The sequence below is a fragment of the Oncorhynchus mykiss genome, chromosome 10 (genome assembly GCF_013265735.2).
Source record: "Oncorhynchus mykiss isolate Arlee chromosome 10, USDA_OmykA_1.1, whole genome shotgun sequence".
Lineage (NCBI taxonomy): Eukaryota > Metazoa > Chordata > Actinopteri > Salmoniformes > Salmonidae > Oncorhynchus > Oncorhynchus mykiss.
The window spans coordinates 13,035,913-13,057,749 of record NC_048574.1 but is presented as its reverse complement, the minus strand read 5'-3'; the positions used below and the strand labels follow the sequence as shown (position 1 = coordinate 13,057,749).

Here is a 21,837-nt window from a genome sequence, read left to right as displayed (position 1 = left end):
CTGGTGAACCAGCATTCGATTTTGATGAGATAATTGTAGCACTCCAAGCTTAAATTGGTACAAATGAGTACATGGTTTTGTTGATTAGACCAAGGAACCTCCCCATCCATACATGGCAGAGGCAGCTGGTAAGGCTAGCCATTCAATTGGATTCAGTCAAAACAAATAGTAAAACTTAACTGAACTGTCATTGCTGATTTGCAGAGGGGTCGATGCAAGGGCACTGGATCCTCATGTGTATCTGAATGAAGCAGTTTTTACCATGCAACATTGAATTGATACAGGTAAAGAGTTCATGTGCACTATCCTCATAGGACCCTAATTTTTAAAGAGTGGTGTGTGTCTGTTGTTGTGTATGGATGTGGGCTAAGTGTTCAGAGGGATTGTGGCAGGCAACCCATTAAAATATGTAGAATACTGGATACATCTGGTGCCCTTTACTTCTAGTGAGTGAGGTTTTCTGACACCGTTTGTTTTGAGCATATTTTTTTGTTGTTTGAAAAAGCAAGAACACTTTTAGTTTTCATACATCACAGAGCATCTTAAATTTGAATGGCTGGTTTGTGAAGGGGAAAACCCTACAGGACAGCACATACAGCAGGTTCAAATGTCACATGTCCCATGGTGTTGGCCAGGCTATGCATTTGGTGGATTTCAATACATATCTTATCTTGTTGTACTTGAATTGAAGCAATTTCCTGTGGAATGCATTACAGAAATATAAGGTACTGTACGAAATATAGTACTGTCACTTTGATGCTTAGATGTGCCAGTGTTCAACAAATGAATGCATGTGGATAGTGTACTGTACATAGGCTTCCAGGGAGCATCATGCTGCTTTATATCAGAGACTAAGTGGCAAACTGTAAGTGACTGCTGCTTATATACCCCTACTACAGTTTATTCAGTAGAGAAGCAAAGCTAAGCACACGTGAAACCTTTGACGTCACGAACGTAATTATGTGCATAAATTATATTTCAACATTTTTTTTGGGGGGGGGGGGGGGGGGGTTCACCCCTCAGGCAAGAGTAAACTGGGACTGACCATTTGGGGTTTACTGTCTCCCATGTTTGAAATGACCCAGACTGAATCAGATAATTTGTCAAACAAAGGATAGCCTATTATCTGATGTTATGTTATTGTTGTAAATTAACCAACTGAGACCTCAGAATGAATTACAGCAAATAGGAACATAAATATAGACATTAATCCATGTGCTGAACAAATTTGGAGACTCTCCAAAAGAGACTATGACTATTGAACACCACCACACTGTTCGTAAATTACAATTAACAACAAGACAGGGTGGGTTGTTAAAATAGCCCTGAACTACAAACCTCCAGGACCAAGACAAAATAGCCAGTATCACGCACTTTGACAACTAAAAAGTTATTTACTACGGAAATATATATATTTGTTATTAAGATATTAAATTATTGATTATTCTGTTATAATCAATCAATAAATCAATGAATCAATCAACTCAATAATTAGCTTACAGGGAAAGCCAGACGGTCTAGTTTGCATTTTAACGGGGGTGCTGAAAGCAGAACGATCTGTCCGTGGTGGTGACGAGTCGCTTATAGAATACGCTAGATCACATCTTTCAGCTCAATGAATTACATATTGTTCCCATAATTGTTTAAAATGGGCAAGATTTACCTATAGCCTAATTATCACCGCCATATCAGCTGTTTGCTGGCTTTATTTAATCGCACACAATTCAAAACCGTATCAAACCAACAACTCCCTCTAATCATATAATGCGGCATTTCTATTTTAGGGAAATAACACACACACAAAAAAAACGATTTTAGGGTACATTTTTAAGTATAGTAGCAAGCTAAGGTTTATTTTTCTCTCCACAGCTCTGCATCCGCGCAATGAAACCACGCATGTGTTCATCTGTGCTGCGGCAACGTGCATCAATTCCTCTTTGACCCCAGAGTTAATCTGCATTCAGATTTAGATTGACGCTCCAATATATTTCTCAGTTGCTGGATTTTAGGCTATTCCGTTGCCGCTGTATTTATGTAGTTGTTACTGTTATTTCTTAAAGTCGGGGAAGCTTGATTAGATTCAATCGGTTTTGTGGCCGTTTTGCTCAACACCGCAGAGGGTCTACATTTTCCGAACCGAACGCTAACACAAGTTGTTTAGCCTATGCTATGTGCGTGATGTACCACAGTGAGGATAGACAGTAGTCCATCTGCAATAAAGACGAAAAGAAGATGGTGATCATTGCTCCTCCAAATGTAGCATCTAAATGCTCGAAAGCGATGGCGAAGCCTTCCTTCTCTCTAAAGCTATTTCTTTGGGTGTTTTTACTCGCTAATCTTCCTACAAGGTAAGGAGAAAATATACCAGGCTTTTATTAAAATGCCGTCGACACATACATGTGTGGCCGGGCAAATATTTAGTTTTTGGATACTAGAATGAGAGTCCGGCCCAGTTATTTCAATCTTATGTTTTCCTCTGATCTTCCTCTTATGCTTTCTATCGGACAGGATAACACCCTGCCGTTTATTAGGGTGGCTTGTTACAGAACCAGGGCTCGTTTAGTTACTTGTCAAGGAATGTATTTCGCACATTGTTGGCACTTTGGATGAGTGGTATTGGATCCGTAACTGTAATGCTTAATGTGACTCCAATAGATATAGTCGTGTTTTTGGGAGGTTAGAATAAAAACAGTGGTCAGGTAAGGATGTCCATTATTTCCACGGGTTTATTTGCTGTATAAGGAATATTATAATGGTGATGTAGGCTACTGGGCAAAGCTATTCAGATGTGAACAATATGTAAAGCTAATGTCTTGGAAATAGATGCATAGCATACCATATCATTCTAAATGATTATGTTTATGTACTGTATAAATGGCACGTGAAGACGTAGCCTATCGATGCATGAACCTTATATATTACAAGATCCCAAAACGTCCTCATTCCCAGAATGTTTTTAAGGTGATGGATGTAGAACTTCAAATGAAACCCATTGGTCTCATATGTACCGCCCCCTTAGCCATTAAAATCACGATTCAAAAGTAATTGTTGATTCCTGTATCTAAATCACGACTTTTCAAAATGGTAGACTTTTATATTTACATAGAAGCAGTGCAATAAAGGCAACAATAGAGAGACACATATGGTCTATCTCTGGTCACTGCTAACTCCACAATCTGTAGAAAGAAATGCTCAATTGACTTGTCACGAAAAGGCACCCATTGCACCAATAAAATATGAACACTTGAGAAGGAAGCGGATGGTTTAAGGGCTCACATCGCTTCTGTCTTGTGTGCTGCCTGAGGGTGAAAAATGGAGGGTGATAGATCAGTCTTCATTCAATCACCATCGTAGAAAACGCGGCCATGGAGTCTCTGGCCTAGATCAAAATGTCTGCACTGTGTGTTCTATTGTGTTCACACATATGCCAGCCTTTAACATGATTCAAACCTAATTTAAAAGGATTCTGTTCTCAAGAATTCAGTAGGCAAGGCTTTTCATATGCATCTGGGAACACGTAAATAAGACGCATGAAACGTAATGAGCTCACCTTGACTGCAGCTCATGGTAAGGCAACATAAGGGTGCATCCTAGGTAGTCATAACACATAAGCCCCTGTGAAAGAGCAACACTGTATATATAGGCTGGCATGGCTAGGTACAACATAAGGTTTGAACTGTCCTAACAACTGGCTAAGGGATTTTATGTTGACACATTTTTACAGATATATTTGTTATTACAATTGTATTACTATCTATTTGAATGATATATATATACATGAGTATGAACTCTATAACCGCTGTTAGTGACTTCATAAGCACCTCAGGATCTCTGGTATTAACTGTATAGTAATAACATACTCATCCAACTTTCACTCCAACTACTTGGTTTACAGTACACTGGGCCATGCTCCACGGCCACCCATAGGGCACCCAGGGGAAACACATGCCTTCTGATGTAGCTAATCCCCAAGGAGTATCTGTAAACCCAGAAAGTGCCAAAGCCTTGCCAGCAGGAAGTAGTCCAACAATGAGAGATTACCTGTAGTCTGGTGGACCTCCCTTCGACCCCAACCCACCCGGGCAGCTTGTGTTGTGATGTCTCCGCTTTTAAAAGACCAATAGAGCATCACAGGTTAGGTGATCTGCGTTGAGTGGATTATCACAATATGAATAGCTAATAATCCATGTGCAGACAGTGCTGGATTAAGGTGGGCCCTAGGTCGGGGCCATACAAAACAATGGGCATAGGTGTATTAAGCTTTATCACATTGGTGTGCCTTATCAAAGGGTATGTGTAGTGCTTGATCCATACTGCAACCATTTCTGACAATCATACTTACAACTTGTAGTGGATGGTCAAGTCAGCGCTTTGCAAGTCAGAGCTCAATTATAATTTCTGACAACATTGCATGCAATTCGGTATAGGTGGATGACACTACTGTCAAACAGTTGACCTATAGCAGACCCACCATACTCAACATACATGTATTGTTAATTTGTCTCAGTGTGTCCTCACTTTCTAATCACTTGACATACTCAACAGCTGTTGTCAAAGAAGCAAACATACACAACTACAGTATAGCATATGGAGGACAATCATCAATGGCCTATGCTTATTATAGGAGCCAAGGGATTAAATCAAGTAAGTCACTGTTTAGCATGCCAGAAGCACAGTCCATGTTGCCCATTGGGTTAAACTGTCCATGACTATAGACTATGTTGTGATTACACAAGCAATACACTACATGGACAAAAAAAACACAAGCAATACACTACATGGACAAAAAACCACAAGCAATACACTACATGGACAAAAAAAAAGTATGTGGAAACCCCTTCAAGTTAGTGGAATGAGATGTTCGACAAGCAGGTGTCCACATACTTTTTGGCATGTAATGTATGTCAGACGAACTGCATCTACAGTATAACCCATCAGGATGTCTATTACTGTGACCTACAGGTGTCTTGTGTGACTACCAGCCTTCATTGAAGTGACTTTTATGGAAAGCACTTTGGATACGGTCCGCTGGGCCTATTCTTAATCCTAATCAGCACGTTTCTTTCCAACGGGCACAGGGAATAAGCCTACTGTAGTGGGTGACCTGGGGATAATACAACTTTTTCAAAAGCATTTATATCACCTGCTTCCTTAAATTCCTACCTGCATGTCGCTCAGTGTGTCTAGAATTTCAGTAGGCCTCTGTAGTCCCATTTTACAATTTAACTGCTCTGTTTTAATAATGGATTTTGGATTTTGACTGGTATCATTTGCCATCCCATGCTAGTTGTAAAGAAACAGGTTTTACGGTAGGCCTACTGGTCCTTTTTCTTATCTGAACGAATGTCTGGAACGGCGTGATTGGAATGGCATCAAACACATAGAAACCATGTGTTTGATTATTTGATACTATTCCACGGATTCCGCTCCAGTCATTACCATGAGCCCGTCCTCCCCAATTAAGGTGCCACCAACCTCCTGCGGTTAATACAAATGAAATCAACAGTCTTGTGCCTCTCAAATTAGCCGTATCTGTCCTAAGCTGTATTTAATCATTGATGGAAAACAATACTTAAAATACTTAGGGATTTTGACAATGAGGCGCTTTATCTACTTCCTCAGATTCAGATGAACTTGTGGATACCATTTTCATGTCTGCTTGCAGTTTGAAAGGAGGTTGCTAACTAGCGCTAGCGCCATTACTAACTAGCATGCTAGCAGATACCCATAGACTTCCAGTCATTGCACTAATGCTAGTTAACATTGGCTTGCAAAACTTCCTTCGTACTGGACATAAAAGATACATAAAAAGAGACATAAAAATGGTATCTACGAGTTCATCTGACTCCAGGAAAGTAGATAAATGGTCAAACCCCAAAGTATCCCGTTAAACAATCATAATGTTTCTAATCTGTCTGATCCCATTTAGTTAGGCTTAACTGGGTACACAAATAGAGCTGATGCCAGAGGTGAGCTAATTAGGGAGTACCAGGTCACCACAGGTCAGGTGATCTGTCACTAATAGCTCTGTGTCCTCAGGACAGAGCACCGTGAGGCCATTTTATAAAATGTCAGCTAAACTGCAATCTTACCCTCCAAGAAATGAACAAACAGAGGCATTTTCATCTTGTTCCACAGGGATAGATCCTAGTACCTTCTCTATGGCGATAACAAGCAAAATGGTGCGAGGACTACGTTAAGGCAGTCAGTGTTAGCTACCGTAATGAGTCTTCATTTGGTGTAGTGATTGTAAGAATGGTGCTCAGTGATGTGTCTTGTGTGTGGCTGGATAGGAGGAGAGTTGGGATGGGCTGTGCCTCATTAGCCCCAGACACAAACCCAGGAAATGATAGCTTACGGAAACGTGACATAATTACTATCAACAGACATGCAGTGATTTTCCCACCTGATAACATTATGCTCAAATATATATTTTTAAAGTTAACATCAAATCATCCCAGAATTGTTTGTAGTATTTGAACTGATATTGAAGCAACTGATTTGGGGGTCTGTACATTATACTGGTATTTGGATATCGATGCTCCCAAGTGCCGCAGCAGTTGAAGGCACTGCATCACAGTGCAAGAGGTGTCACTATAGTACCTGGTTTAAATCCAGGCTGTGTCACATCTGGCCGTGATCGGGAGTCCCATAGGGTGGCGCACAATTGGCCCAGCGTCGTCTGGGTTTAGTCAGAGTAGGCCGTCATTGTAACTAACAATTTGTTCTTAACTGACTTGCATAGTTAAATAAAGGTTACATAAAAAAATAAATGTTTTATGAATCATTGGTGTTGATGATAAGAATTCAATTAGAGATCATATTTAACAGAACTACTTTAAGGAGTGTTTTCAAATACATCCTAATTGTTTTTCTGTCGACAATTGAATTGTCTTTCATCTGGTACGTGAGGAAAATGTGAATCAAAAAAATACATCTGATAGCAGTTTTCACATGATGCAACTGCGATAAAGGCCAATTTAAACCTTTCAGTATAGGAAACAGTCCTCTTGTGGTTAGCTAGGCCCTGCAGCTGTAGCATGTTCTCAATGGGGGTAGCTACAATAACATTACTGTACTCCAGTGTCACATTCTAAGTTGTACATTTTTATGGGCCTCCCATTACCAAATTAGCCATGGATACTTTAGATCTGTCTGGGGGACATACACAGATTTCTCTTTCATCCAACCGTCTCTGGGGGATTTCCGTTGACAACTGGGTTCTGCTGAAAAGTAGGAACAGCACCTGACTGCTATTGGCTCAGTCGACTCTGCAGTAGATTAGAACCACAGAACAAGTATGTTTAACTATTTCAATCTTCATTCTAGTTCTATTATTAGAACAGAGGGGACTGCTGAACAATTCATCAAATGGCCACCCGGACTTTACACTGCTGCTACTCGCTGTTTATTATCTATGCATAGTCACTTTTATTTTTTTAAACTTTAGTTTATTTAGTAAATATTTTCTTAACTGCATTGTTGGTTAAGGGCTTGTAAGTAAGCATTTCACGGTAAGGTTGGTGCATGTGACAAATACAATTAGATTTGATTCGACATCAGGTCCATTTACAATGTCTAAGAATGGCCAAAAGATCCAAGCTGTCCTGAATCCCTCTATAAAGTCTTAATGTGTTGGTGGTGCCACCATACTGTATACAGTATCCCTGGGATTCCATGGTTACTGAGTTGGGTAAAGCTCTTGGTACAGTAAGTTCGGACACAATGGAAATCCTTCATATTCCATCTATCGTGCCATTGGCGGTAACAACTTCCCAGAGACCTGAATCTGTGCTTGTTAGTTTAATCACACACTTCATGACAGTGTGTTGCCGTTAGCACTTCTAGATAAGACTCATCTGTGGTGCACTCCAATGCACCATCATAGGTGTATTCACACCTCCAGCCTCAGTATCCCAGCCCCATTGCAAAACACTTTTATTCAATGTGTAATTCAGTTAACTGGCTCTTGGCTGAGTGAAGAACATTTTCATTAGGATTTTTGAGACATTGTAATGCATTGAGACGTTTTACAGAGGTGAGCCAACTCCCAAGACTAACTCTTCTGCTTGAGTACTGAAAAGAGAGCAGAGAACCAAGGAATGTCAAAGAAGAAATCTCACAAATGGAACAACAGATCCACTGTTTGTACCTGGCATTTCTTCATTGTGTTATGAAAGGGCCTGAGGAACCAGAACATTCTCTCCCCATGTTTCTCTCCTGACTGTGTTTTTGGTGACTATGGCACTCTTGGTTGAGACATTTTACAGAGGTGAGCCAACTCACAAGACGGACCCTTCTGTTCAAGCACTGAAAAGAGAGCAGAGAACAATCATTCTATTACAAAATCTCACTCAAAGGAACAATGTCAGGTCCACTATTGGCACTGTGCATTTCTTCAGCGTTCTGAAAGGGCCTGGGTAACAGTCTTTCTCTCCTAACTGGGTTTTTGTTTTTGAACACTATGCTAGGATTCATTGCCGTTATTCTCAGTTCCAGCTGCACTGTGGGGCTGGTGTCACTTTGTGAGGACTTTCATGTAGGGAATCACATAGAGATCAGTGGCAACCAGCAGGAGTTCTGCCCTTTTATCCCGTTTCTGCCTTGTCCTTTGATTTCAACCAGCGGGCAGTGCACATTTGAAAGAATGGAGCCTAAACGCATAGCAAGCTTAGCCTAGTATGATTTAGTGGTCTTTTCTGTGCTGTTGTCGTGGATTGTTGCTTTACATATTGACAGCATAACAAGATTCTCTCTCTTTTCATTTTACCTTGCTGTTTATAGTGCTGATGGAAAAATCCTTGCTTCATATTTTCTCTGTTCTCCTTTTCTCTTCCCAGATCCCTCCAGACTGAAAATGACGATGATGTGACAAACAAAACGTGGGTGTTGACTCCCAAAGTGTACGAGAGCGATGTCACCAACATCCTAAACAGCCTACTAGATGGCTACGATAACAAACTGCGACCAGATATAGGAGGTAGGTGTCATACCACTGCACATTGATTGGCTGCTGCTGCTATGGCCGCCCTCCCCAAAGACCAATCTCCATTGGCATCAACGCCTTCGTCACAATCTATCTACATCAGTATTACAGGCCATGAATGATGAGCAGACACCATCATCACTGATAGCATCATCACAGGCAGCCCTCTCATTTCACGGAGCCCATTCAGTCTACAGGGCCATGGGCCCGCCCCAGTATGACTTGTGTAAAGGTTGGTGCAACAGAAACAACATTCTAGCATTATTATGCAGACCCAGTGTGAGCTGTGAAACCTGGACGTCTGGTTATCCATTATGGGCCTATTAGCCTCGTCTGTCCCTGCACTGCTGTTGGCCAAGTATAGAGCCAGTGAAGTAGCTTTCTCTCCCTTCACTTGGGCTGGCAGCTGGGGTCAGCTCCCATGTTCAGACAGAAAATGCATACAGCTACAATAGATTTACAGAGGCAGCCGCCACCATCTTACCATCAAACATGATATGATGTTGCACCCTGTCATCTCCCAGACTGCCAGAGTTACACACTGGGTATAATTAGCTAACAACTACCAAGAGTGCTACGTTGCACTGAAAACTGGGATTGCTACCATGCACTGAAAACTGGGATTGCAACCATGCACTGAAAACTGGGATTTGGATTAATTGCAGATTGTGGACAGTTCTTTTCAAGTCCATTGTGCAGCTCATTCAATTGTAATGCTGCTGCAGTCTATGTATAGCAAAATAGCTAACGAGAGATATGTGGGGAATGACATTTTAATTCCCTCGCATTATGATATCACAAGGACACAGGCTGCAATGTTGTCTGCTAAAAAAGAAATGGTGTGCGTCATGGCATGCAGGTATAGACAAGGTATAATATAAAGCCAACCTGGAGCCAAAGGAAATGGTGTGCGTCATGGCATGCAGGTATAGACAAGGTATAATATAAAGCCAACCTGGAGCCAAAGGAAATGGTGTGCGTCATGGCATGCAGGTATAGACAAGGTAAAATATAAAGCCAACCTGGAGCCAAAGGAAATGGTGTGCGTCATGGCATGCAGGTATAGACAAGGTAAAATATAAAGCCAACCTGGAGCCAAAGGAAATGGTGTGCGTCATGGCATGCAGGTATAGACAAGGTATAATATAAAGCCAACCTGGAGCCAAAGGAAATGAGGACGTCCAAACGGTAGTTTGCTGCGTTTGTTGTTTGGCTATAGGTTGTACACACCATTGCACCTTTGATGAGTATTCCCAGGATGAATGTAGCAGTTGGTTTCTACGACTGCATTAATGTTATCACCCTCAAAAGTGGTCTGGGAATTCAGAAAGCCAAGCTGTGTTTTTTATTTCATTTGTATACGGTCATATTTATTGTGTTTTTCAAAGAAATCAATTTACCAGCTGGCAATTGGAACTAAATATGGCTTTAAGTTTGAGTTTTTATCATGCTATGTTTTTGACACTGATTATGCAGTCGGAAACTCACTACATGGGGCCAGTTTATGTTCACTCACTATATAATCTCTAGTAACATTACTTTTATGGTGAGAGAGTTTGTGATTGGAGATAAACTAGAAGCCGTGTCTGTGGTGTGTCAAAGCCTTTACCACATCCATATCTTGGAAAAGCAGAGATCGTCTCAGGCTCAGGACAGATGTAGGATCCTAAAAATATTTTATCTTACAAACAATATATCAAACCCTACAAAAATGTACACATAATAATTAACATTTCCTGCTATTTTCCTGCTGTAACAAACTGGCTCGCTATTAAGAGCCTACATCTATCTGTACTGTATCATGCAGTAAGCTCCAGTACCATGGTGGACTTTGGACTGAGAGAGAGAGAGAGAGAGAGAGAGAGAGAGAGAGAGAGAGAGAGAGAGAGAGAGAGAGAGAGAGAGAGAGAGAGAGAGAGAGAGAGAGAGAGAGAGAGAGAGAGAGAGAGAGAGAGAGAGAGAGAGAGAGAGAGAGAGAGAGAGAGAGAGAGAGAGAGAGAGAGAGAGAGAGAGAGAGAGAGAGAGAGAGAGAGAGAGAGAGAGAGAGAGAGAGAGAGAGAGAGAGAGAGAGAGAGAGAGAGAGAGAGAGAGAGAGAGAGAGAATTTAGTGCAGAGTACGTAAAGTCTGTTTTCAGCACCATGGACAGCCCCATCGTGTCATCATTTTACACTCGGACACACTAACTGCTATAGTAGTACAAGCTATTTAGCCCTGACATAAGATAGACATGAATAATACCTAAACACATAATATTGAATGTGCATCATAACACTTGTTTTTTCTTCTTTCAGTAAAACCAACCGTGATCCACACTGACATGTTTGTCAACAGTATTGGCCCAGTGAATGCTATCAATATGGTGAGTAATATAGAGAGAGTCCCCTCTCAAATTAAAATCTGCTGCTACTGCTTATTATTTATCCTGTTGCCTAGTCACTTTATCCCTACCTATATTTACATAGCTACCCCAATTACCTCGTAACCCTGAACATCGACTCATGTACCTGTACCCTGTGTATATAGCCAAGTTATCGTTACTGACTGGGAAACTACAGGGCTTTTGCTGTGAAGACCTATAGGGTGGATGAGTTAGGGCTGTTTGTGCAGTACTTTATATAGACAAGTTATCGTTACTCATTGTGTGTTTATTCCTTCTGTTATTATTGTTCTATTATTTCTCCATTTATTTTTTGATTTGAAATGTTTTGCATTGTTGGGAAGGGCCCGTAAGTAAGCTGTTAGTCTACACCTGTTGTTTACCAAGCATGTGACAAATACAGTTTGATTGAATTGATTTGATGTCTATCAGTAGCCGCCAATCATTGCACTTTTTCAGACATACTTTATTTCCACCATGGTCTGTTCATGTACATGCCAAGTTTGTTTTCAAAATAGATAGATACATTGAAAGCTGTAATGTTGAATGAATTGCATTATGTAATGAATGGCATAATTGTGTTCTGATTGTGTTGCTTTCATGTCATGTCATGGATTGTTGCATAAGTCAAACTTAAGATACCTTGCGCAAGGTAATATCATAGCTTTTGTTTTATTGCCTTGGCTATGGTTGTCGGAAAGACATCCAGAATTCTATGGAGTAGGCCTATACAAACTTGATGGAATAAGCTACTCCAAGATGGTTGTTGATATTTGTAGACAGTACAGGAGTTACTGTAAGCTAGGCTGTAAAAATAGGGCAGGGTGTGTAGGGTGAGATAAGTGGACTGCATTGCTTAGAGAGACTGCAACAACATTTGTCCCATTGTACTCCAGTTAAAATCCATGCCGAGGTTCCAATTCCATTGTAATTCAGCACAACAATCTCATCTCCACCATGGGCAAGCGTCAAGCCACAGAGAAAATCTTAACACAAGCATGGCTCTGTTACTGTCAACGTGGGGGTTTAAAGACAGTCACTCGTTTGATCTTCCTGTTCTTAATCACCTTGATCCTCCATAGCAACCAGCTCACATTTCTTAGTGTTTATGTGTGTGTGTTTGCATGTGTGTGTTGTGTGTCTGTTTGTGTGTGAGTATACCTTTGTGTGTACGTGCATGTCAAGACCATATTGATTGCCGTACATTCAGATGTAATCAGTGCTGGGTACGTTCACATGAAATCACATCATGGCTGTTGTTGAGGATTGTGGTGAAGATGCTAGCTTTCCTAAAGAGAAGAGGATTATGGGTTGACTGATGATGCTGGAGTGTGTATCAAAGCATAAACAGTATAGAATGCAGGACTACTCACTTTGCCACAGCTTTTAGCAGCATCCATTTGGTTAAGTTGAAATGTCCTGAAGAGAATAGCAAGATCCTGCTTTCTGGTCAGTTGTCATGGTGTTGGAGTTTAACCGGAAGCCGTTGCTATAACAATGTTTACAAATGCTTACCTGTGCATGCACAATTCCTATTCTGAACAGGAAGCAATCTAGCTACATTTATAATGGGAATCTGACTGGTAGCAGGAGGCTTACGGTATAGTATCCTCCAAATTGGTTTCAGTGGACTATGGCTATGGAGGAAAAAGAGATACTAGATAAGTAGAAGTCTACGGGATGTTGGCAAATTTGGCCAAAACTGAGTTAAAACTCCAGTTTTGGTCTTGATGTGTCAATGTACAGTATAGTTCATGTACACAAATAAAAGATTCATTGAATGATTGTTTTACCTTATTTAACCACGGAATCCCTAGTTTGACATAGGTTTTAGACCACCGGAGTTATAAAGTTTTAGGCAGCCTTTTAATAAAATTACACCTTATTCTAAAATTGATTAAATACTTTTTTCCCTCATCAATCTACACACAATCCCCCCAAAACAGGTTATTAATTATTTCTGCAAATGTATATGTAACGTCAAAACTATGAAATAACACATATGGAATCATGTAGTAACCAAAAAAGTGTTAAACAAATCAAAATAGATTTTAATTTTTGATTCTTCAAATTAGCCACCCTTTGCCTTGATGACAGCTTTGCACACTTGGCATTCTCTCAACCAGCTTTACATGGAATGTTTTTTCAAAAGTCTTGAAGGACTTCCCACATATGCTGAGCACTTGTTGGCTGCTTTTCCTTCACTCTGCGGTCCAACTCATCCCAAACATTCTCAGTAGGGTTCAGGTTGGGTGATTGTGGAGGCTAGGTCATCTGATGCAGCACTCCATCACTCTCCTTCTTGGTCAAATAGCTCTTACACAGCTTGGAGGTGTGTTGGGTCATTGTCCTGTTGATAAATAAATGATAGTCCCACTCAGCGCAAACCAGATGGGATGGCATATTGATGCAGAATGATAGCCATGCTGGTTAAGTGTGCCTTGAATTCTAAATAAATCACAGACAGTGTCACCTGCAAGCACCCCCACACCATCACACCACCTCCTCCATGCTTCACGGTGGTAACCACACCTGCGGAGATAATCCGTTCACCTACTCGGCACCTCACAAAGACACGACAGTTGGAACCCCAAAAGATGTGGACTCATCTGACCAAAGGACAGATTTCCACTGCTCTAATGTCCGTTGCTCGTGTTTCTTAGTCCAGGCAAGTCTCATCTTCTTATTGTGTTGTCATATGTTGCTGCCTTGCTATGTTGTTGTCTTAGGTCTCTCTTTATGTAGTGTTGTGTTGTCTCTCTTGTTGTGATGTGTGTTTTGTCCTATGTTTATATTGTATTTATTTATTTATTTATTTATTTATTGTAAATAAGAATTAGTTCTAAACTGACTTGCCTAGTTAAATAAGGGTTACATTTAAACAAATTGTGTCCTTTAGTAGTGGTTTCTTTGCAGCAATTGGACCATGAAAGCCTGATTCAAACAGTCTCCTCTGAACAGTTGATGTTGAGTTGTGTCTGTTACTTGAACTCTGTGAATCATTTACAGTGGGGCAAAAAAGTATTTAGTCAGCCATCAATTGTGCAAGTTCTCCCACTTAAAAAGATGAGAGAGGCCTGTAATTTTCATCATAGGTACACTTCAACTATGACAGATAAAATGAGAGAGAAAAAATCCAGAAAATCACATTGTAGGATTTTTTATGAATTTATTTGAAAATTATGGTGGAAAGTTTATCTCAATACTTTGTTATATAGCCTTTGTTGGCAATGACAGAGGTCAAACATGTTCTGTAAGTCTTCACAAGGTTTTCACACACTGTTGCTGGTATTTTGGCCCATTCCTCCATGCAGATCTTCTCTAGAGCAGTGATGTTTTGGGGCTGTTGCTGGGCAACACGGACTTTCAACTCTGTCTAAAGATTTTCAAAGCTGTCATCAGCTCTGGAGCAGGTTTTCATCAATGATCTCTCTGTACTTTGCTCTGTTCATCTTTCCCTTTATCCTGACTAGTCTCCCAGTCCCTGCTGCTGAAAAACATCCCTAGAGCATGATGCTGCCACCACCATGCTTCACACTAGGGATGGTGCCAGGTTTCCTCCAGACGTGATGCTTGGCATTCAGGCCAAAGAGTTCCATCTTGGTTTCATCAGACCAGAGAATCTTGTTTCTCAGGGTCTGAGAGACTTTAGGTGCCTTTTGGCGAACTCCATGTGGGCTGTCAAGTGCCTTTTACTGAGGAGTAGCTTCCGTCTGACCACTCTACAATAAAGGCCTGATTGGTGGAGTGCTGCCGAGATGGTTGTCCTTTTGGAAGGATCTCCCATCTCCACAGAGGAACTTTGGAGCTCTGTCAGTGTGACCATTGGTTTCTTGGTCACCTCGCTGAACACCTCGCTGAACAAGACCCGTAGCCCCCGATTGCTCAGTTTAGCTGTGCGGCCAGCTCTAGGAATAGTCTTGGTGGTTCCAAACTTCTTCAATTTAAGAATGATGGAGGCCACTGTGTTTTTGGTGAACTTCAATACTGCGAAAATGTGGGACATTATATAGACAGGTGTGTGCCTTTCCAAATCATGTCCAATCAATTGAATTTACCACAGGTGGACTCCAATCAAGTTGTAGAAATATCTCAAGGATGATCAATGGAAACAGGATGCACCTGAGATCAATTTTGAGTCTTGTAGCAAAGCGTCTGAATACTTATGTAAATAAGGTATTGCATTTATTTATTTTGTTGTATAAATTTTGTTGTATAAATTTGTATAAATTAAATTTGTATAAATCTCCAATGCTTAGCCTATGTCCTCTCACACACAAATCTCTCTCTCTCTCTCTCTCTCTCTATATATATATATATATATATATATATATATATATATATATCGCGGTATCTCGCCCTCTCTCTCTCTGTATCTCGGTATCTCTCTCTCTGTCTCTCTCTCTGTTTCTCGGTATCTCTCTCTCTCTCTCTCTCTCTCTCTCTGTATCTCGGTATCTCTCTCTCTCTCTCTCTCTCTCTGTATCTCGGTATCTCTCTCTATCTCTCTCTCTCTCTGTATCTCGGTATCTCGGTATCTCTCTCTCTCTCTCTCTCTCTCGGTATCTCTCTCTCTCTCTCTCTCTCTCTCTCTCGGTATCTCGGTATCTCTCTCTCTCTCTCTCTGTATCTCGGTATCTCTCTCTCTCTCTCTCTCTCTCTCTCTGTATCTCGGTATCTCTCTTTCTCTCTCTTTCTCTCTCTCTCTCTCTCTCTGTATCTCGGTATCTCTCTCTCTCTCTCTCTCTCTCTCTCTCTGCATGTCGGTATCTCTCTTTCTCTCTCTCTCTCGCTCTCTCTCTCTCTCTGTGTGTATCTCGGTATCTCTCTCTCTCTGTATCTCGGTATCTCTCTCTCTCTCTCTCGGTATCTCTCTCTCTCTCTCTCTCTCTCTCTCTCTCTGTATCTCGGTATATCTCTCTCTCTCTCTCTCTCTCTCTCTCGGTATATCTCTCTCTCTCTGTATCTCGTATCTCGGTATCTCTCTCTCTCTCTCTCGGTATATCTCTCTCTCTATCTTTCTCTCTCTCTCTCTCTCTCTCTCTCTCTCTCTCTCTCTCTCTCTCTCTCTCTCTCTCTCTCTCGGTATCTCTCAATTCAATTCAATTCAAGGGCTTTATTGGCATGGGAAACGTGTTAACATTGCCAAAGCAAGTGAGGTAGACAACATACAAAGTGAATATATAAAGTGAAAAACAACGAAAATTAACATTACACATACAGAAGTTTCAAAACAATAAAGACATTACAAATGTCATATTATATATATAGTGTTTTAACAATGTACAAATGGTTAAATGACACAAGATAAAATAAATAAGCATAAATATTGGTTGTATTTACAATGGTGTGTGCTCTTCACTGGTTGCCCTTTTCTCGTGGCAACAGGTCACAAATCTTGCTGCTGTGATGGCACACTGTGGACACCCAGTAGATATAGGAGTTTTTCAAAATTGGATTTGTTTTCGAATTCTTTGTGGATCTGTGTAATCTGAGGGAAATATGTCTCTCTAATATGGTCATACATTGGGCAGGAGGTTAGGAAGTGCAGCTCAGTTTCCACCTCATTTTGTGGGCAGTGAGCACATAGCCTGTCTTCTCTTGAGAGCCATGTCTGCCTACGGCGGCCTTTCTCAATAGCAAGGCTATGCTCACTGAGTCTGTACGTAGTCAAAGCTTTCCTTAATTTTGGGTCAGTCACAGTGGTCAGGTATTCTGCTTCTGTGTACTCTCTGTGTAGGGCCAAATAGCATTCTAGTTTGCTCTGTTTTTTTGTTAATTCTTTCCAATGTGTCAAGTAATTATCTTTTTGTTTTCTCATGATTTGGTTGGGTCTAATTGTGCTGTTGTCCTGGGGCTCTGTAGGGTGTGTTTGTGTTTGTGAACAGAGCCCCAGGACCAGCTTGCTTAGGGGACTCTTCTCCAGGTTCATCTCTCTGTAGGTGATGGCTTTGTTATGGAAGGTTTGGGAATCGCTTCCTTTTAGGTGGTTATAGAATTTAACGGCTCTTTTCTGGATTTTGATAATTAGTGGGTATCGGCCTAATTCTGCTCTGCATGCATTATTTGGTGTTCTACGTTGTACACAGAGGATATGTTTGCAGAATTCTGCGTGCAGAGTCTCAATTTGGTGTTTGTCCCATTTTGTGAAGTCTTGGTTGGTGAGCGGACCCCAGACCTCACAACCATAAAGGGCAATGGGCTCTATGACTGATTCAAGTATTTTTAGCCAAATCCTAATTGGTATGTTGAAATGTATGTTCCTTTTGATGGCATAGAATGCCCTTCTTGCCGTGTCTCTCAGATCGTTCACAGATTTGTGGAAGTTACCTGTGGCGCTGATGTTTAGGCCAAGGTATGTATCGTTTTTGTGTGCTCTAGGGCAACAGTGTCTAGATGGAATTTGTATTTGTGGTCCTGGTGACTGGACCTTTTTTGGAACACCATTATTTTGGTCTTACTGAGATTTACTGTCAGGGCCCAGGTCTGACAGAATCTATGCATAAGATCTAGGTGCTGCTGTAGGCCCTCCTTGGTTGGTGACAGAAGCACCAGATCATCAGCAAACAGCAGACATTTGACTTCGGATTCTAGCAGGGGGAGGCCGGGTGCTGCAGACTTTTCTAGTGCCCGCGCCAATTCGTTGATATATATATGTTGAAGAGGGTGGGGCTTAAGCTGCATCCCTGTCTAACCCCACGACCCTGTGTGAAGAAATGTGTGTGTTTTTTGCCAATTTTAACCGCACACTTGTTGTTTGTGTACATGGATTTTATAATGTCGTATGTTTTACCCCCAACACCATTTTCCATCAGTTTGTATAGCAGACCCTCATGCCAAATTGAGTCGAAGGCTTTTTTGAAATCATCAAAGCATGAGAAGACTTTGCCTTTGTTTTGGTTTGTTTGGTTGTCAATTAGGGTGTGCAGGGTGAATACATGGTCTGTTGTACGGTAATTTGGTAAAAAGCCAATTTGACATTTGCTCAGTACATTGTTTTCATTGAGGAAATGTACGAGTCTGCTGTTAATGATAATGCAGAGGATTTTCCCAAGGTTACTGTTGACACATATTCCACGGTAGTTATTGTGGTCAAATTTGTCTCCACTTTTGTGGATTGGGGTGATCAGTCCTTGGTTCCAAATATTGGGGAAGATGCCAGAGCTAAGTATGATGTTAAAGAGTTTTAGTATAGCCAATTGGAATTTGTTGTCTGTATATTTGATCATTTCATTGAGGATACCATCAACACCACAGGCCTTTTTGGGTTGGAGGGTTTTTATTTTGTCCTGTATCTCATTCAATGTAATTGGAGAATCCAGTGGGTTCTGGTAGTCTTTAATAGTTGATTCTAAGATCTGTATTTGATCATGTATATGTTTTTGCTCTTTATTCTTTGTTATAGAGCCAAAAAGATTGGAGAAGTGGTTTACCCATACATCTCCATTTTGGATAGATAATTCTTTGTGTTGTTGTTTGTTTAGTGTTTTCCAATTTTCCCAGAAGTGGTTAGAGTCTATGGATTCTTCAATTGCATTGAGCTGATTTCTGACATGCTGTTCCTTCTTTTTCCGTAGTGTATTTCTGTATTGTTTTAGTGATTCACCATAGTGAAGGCGTAGACTCAGGTTTTCCGGGTCTCTATGTTTTTGGTTGGACAGGTTTTTCAATTTCTTTCTTCGATTTTTGCATTCTTCATCAAACCATTTGTCATTATTGTTAATTTTCTTCGGTTTTCTATTTGAGATTTTTAGATTTGATAGGGAAGCTGAGAGGTCAAATATACTGTTAAGATTTTCTACTGCCAAGTTTACACCTTCACTATTACAGTGGAATGTTTTAGCCAGGAAATTGTCTAAAAGGGATTGAATTTGTTGTTGCCTAATTGTTTTTTGGTAGGTTTCCAAACTGCATTCCTTCCATCTATAGCATTTCTTAATGTTACTCAGTTCCTTTGGCTTTGATGCCTCATGATTGAGTATTGCTCTGTTTAAGTAGACTGTGTCTCTCTCTCTGTATATCTCTCTCTCTCTCTGTATCTCTATCTCTCTCTCTCTCGGTATCTCTCTCTCTCTCTCTCTCTGTATATCTCTCTCTCTCCCCCCCCTCTCTCTCTCTCTCTCTCTCTCAAACACACACATGACCACACACACATACACTCCTCTCTCCTTTCTCCAGTGCTCTATTGAATAGCCTTAATATATATTTCCTAGGCCTGTTGAATGGGAGACAGAGAGCACTGCAGGAAGGGTTTTGTCAGAGTGAGAGCAAAGTGCTTCTCAGGATATGAGGTTAGATAATGCTTCTGCTAAACAAGGGAAGCCATTAATTGCCCCGTTAAACATTTCATTTTCAGGTTGAGGGGCTCAAGGTGGCCCAGTGTAGCTGCATTCTTTAATAGGAACAAAAGATTAATGGTCTGAAAGGAAGCCGTTTTGCTTTAAGAAAGTGCTCTGCCAATGTATCCCAGACAGCAGTTTTACCATGTAGGTGTTTTACCATGTAGTTGTAAAACTGTCCTCAGTTTAAACGGGTTCGGTGGAACATGGAGAGTGATTTGTATTCAACGTTTTGGAGGACACTCGTTCCTGTTTAGGGTCTCAGGGTGTTCTACAGTAGTTTTTATTCATTGTTAAATTTCAACACAGAATTTAACATGTATGTACACTACCGTTCAAAAGTTTGGGGTCACTTAGACATTTCCTTGTTTTTTGTTTTTGTCCATTAAAATAACATCAAATTGATCAGAAATACAGTGTAGACATTGTTAAATTTGTAAATGACTATTGTAGCTGGAAACAGCTGATTTTGAATGGAATATCTATATAGGCGTACACAGGCCCATTATCAGCAACCATAACTCATGTGTTCAATGGCACATTGTGTTTGCTAATCCAAGTTTATAATTTTAAAAGGCTAATTGATCATTAGAAAACCCTTTTGCAATTATGTTAGCACACCTGAAAACTTTTGTTCTTATTAAAGAAGCAATAAAACTGGCCTTCTTTAGACTAGTTGAGTATCTGGAGCATCAGCATTTGTGGGTTCGATTACAGGCTCAAAATGGCTAGAAACAAAGACATTTCTTCTGAAACTCATACGTCTCTAAGTGGGAGGCCCCGGTGCACAAATGAGCAAGATAACAAGTACATTTGAGTGTCTAGTTTGAGAAACCAACACTCTAATGTACTTGTTCTCTTGCTCAGTTGTGCACCGGGGCCTCCCACTCTTTCTATTCTGGTTAGAGCCAGTTTAGAAGCCTACGTTGTTCTGTAAAGGGAGTAGTACACAGCGCTGTACGAGATCTTCAGTGGCAATTTCTCTCAGGGAATAGCTTTCGTTTCTTAGAACAAGAATAGGCTGATGAGTTTCAGAAGAAAGGTCGTTGTTTCTGGCCATTTTGAGCCTGTAATCGAACCCACAAATGCTAATGCTCCAGATACTCAACTAGTCTAAAGAAGGCCAGTTTTATTGCTTCTTTAATAAGCACAAACGTTTTCAGGTGTGCTAACATAATTGCAAAAGGGTTTTCTAATGATCAATTAGCCTTTTAATGGACAAAAATGTGCTTTTCTTTAAAAAACAAGGAAATGTCTAAGTGACTCCAAACTTTTGAACGGTAGTTTAAATGAAAAGTTTAGTTCCAAAATTCTATATCCACAAATTTTTCACATTAGTGTTTTTTCATCAGGAATGATTGCATATGGGTACCTTCATGTGTGTGTAAAATATTACTGATCTCTGATTTTTAGTTCAGCGATTTTAGATGTGTATTATATTTATATATTGTTGCAAAATGCTATATATCCATTGTTTAGCTGGAATGAATTGTTCGTATCCTGTATATTTGACTGTTATATGTGGTTGTCTCACCTAGCTATCTTAAGATGAATGCACTTACTGCAAGGCGCTCTGGATAAGAGCATCTACTAAAATGTAAAATGTAAATGTTTTACATACAGATCTCATATGTAGCATTTGTACAGTTCTTTATTAAAATGTAGTTAGTTATGTGTTACATTTGATTGTGTAAAACCTAGCAGTACTACTTATTTCTCTGAGAGTGAGTATTATTTACCCAGTATTATTCATTTCTCTGAAATTAAACCATCAAGTGATTTTAAACAAATACATTGCTGTCATTGAACAACCTCATGCTATGATTAGATAGTGGAAATAACACACCAATCTCTTTCATAATTGATTTAATAAAAGCTAATTTACCAACATTTCTGAAAACAGATACAGTCAGGTCCATTAGTATTTGGACAGTGACACAATTTGCATAATTTTGTCTCTGTACGCCACCACAATGGATTTGAAAGGAAACAATCAAAATGTGCTTTAAGTGTAGACTTAATCTTTAGTTTAAGAGATTTGTCAAAATGATGGTATGAAGCGTGTAGGAATTACAACCTTTTTTATACATAGCCCCCCAATTCTAGAGTCTCAAAAGTAATTGGACAAACTAAC

At 40.3% G+C, this 21,837-nt stretch overlaps 1 protein-coding gene across 4 annotated transcripts in view; it reads left to right on the top strand.

Moving 5' to 3' along the window:
- Nucleotides 1-1,070: 1,070 nt before the first annotated feature.
- LOC110533360 (gamma-aminobutyric acid receptor subunit gamma-2) overlaps nt 1,071-21,837 on the top strand; it is a 71,707-nt gene continuing 50,940 nt past the window's right edge. For 3 of the 4 annotated variants that reach the window (XM_021617480.2, XM_021617479.2, XM_021617478.2), the window contains exons 1-3: nt 1,071-2,348; nt 8,841-8,980; nt 11,279-11,346. In XM_021617480.2, coding sequence (XP_021473155.1) covers nt 2,233-2,348; nt 8,841-8,980; nt 11,279-11,346 — 324 coding nt within the window. In that variant the 5' untranslated portion in view covers nt 1,071-2,232. The remainder of the gene's footprint in view (nt 2,349-8,840; nt 8,981-11,278; nt 11,347-21,837) is intronic. The other variant, XM_021617481.2, reaches the window with a different exon arrangement.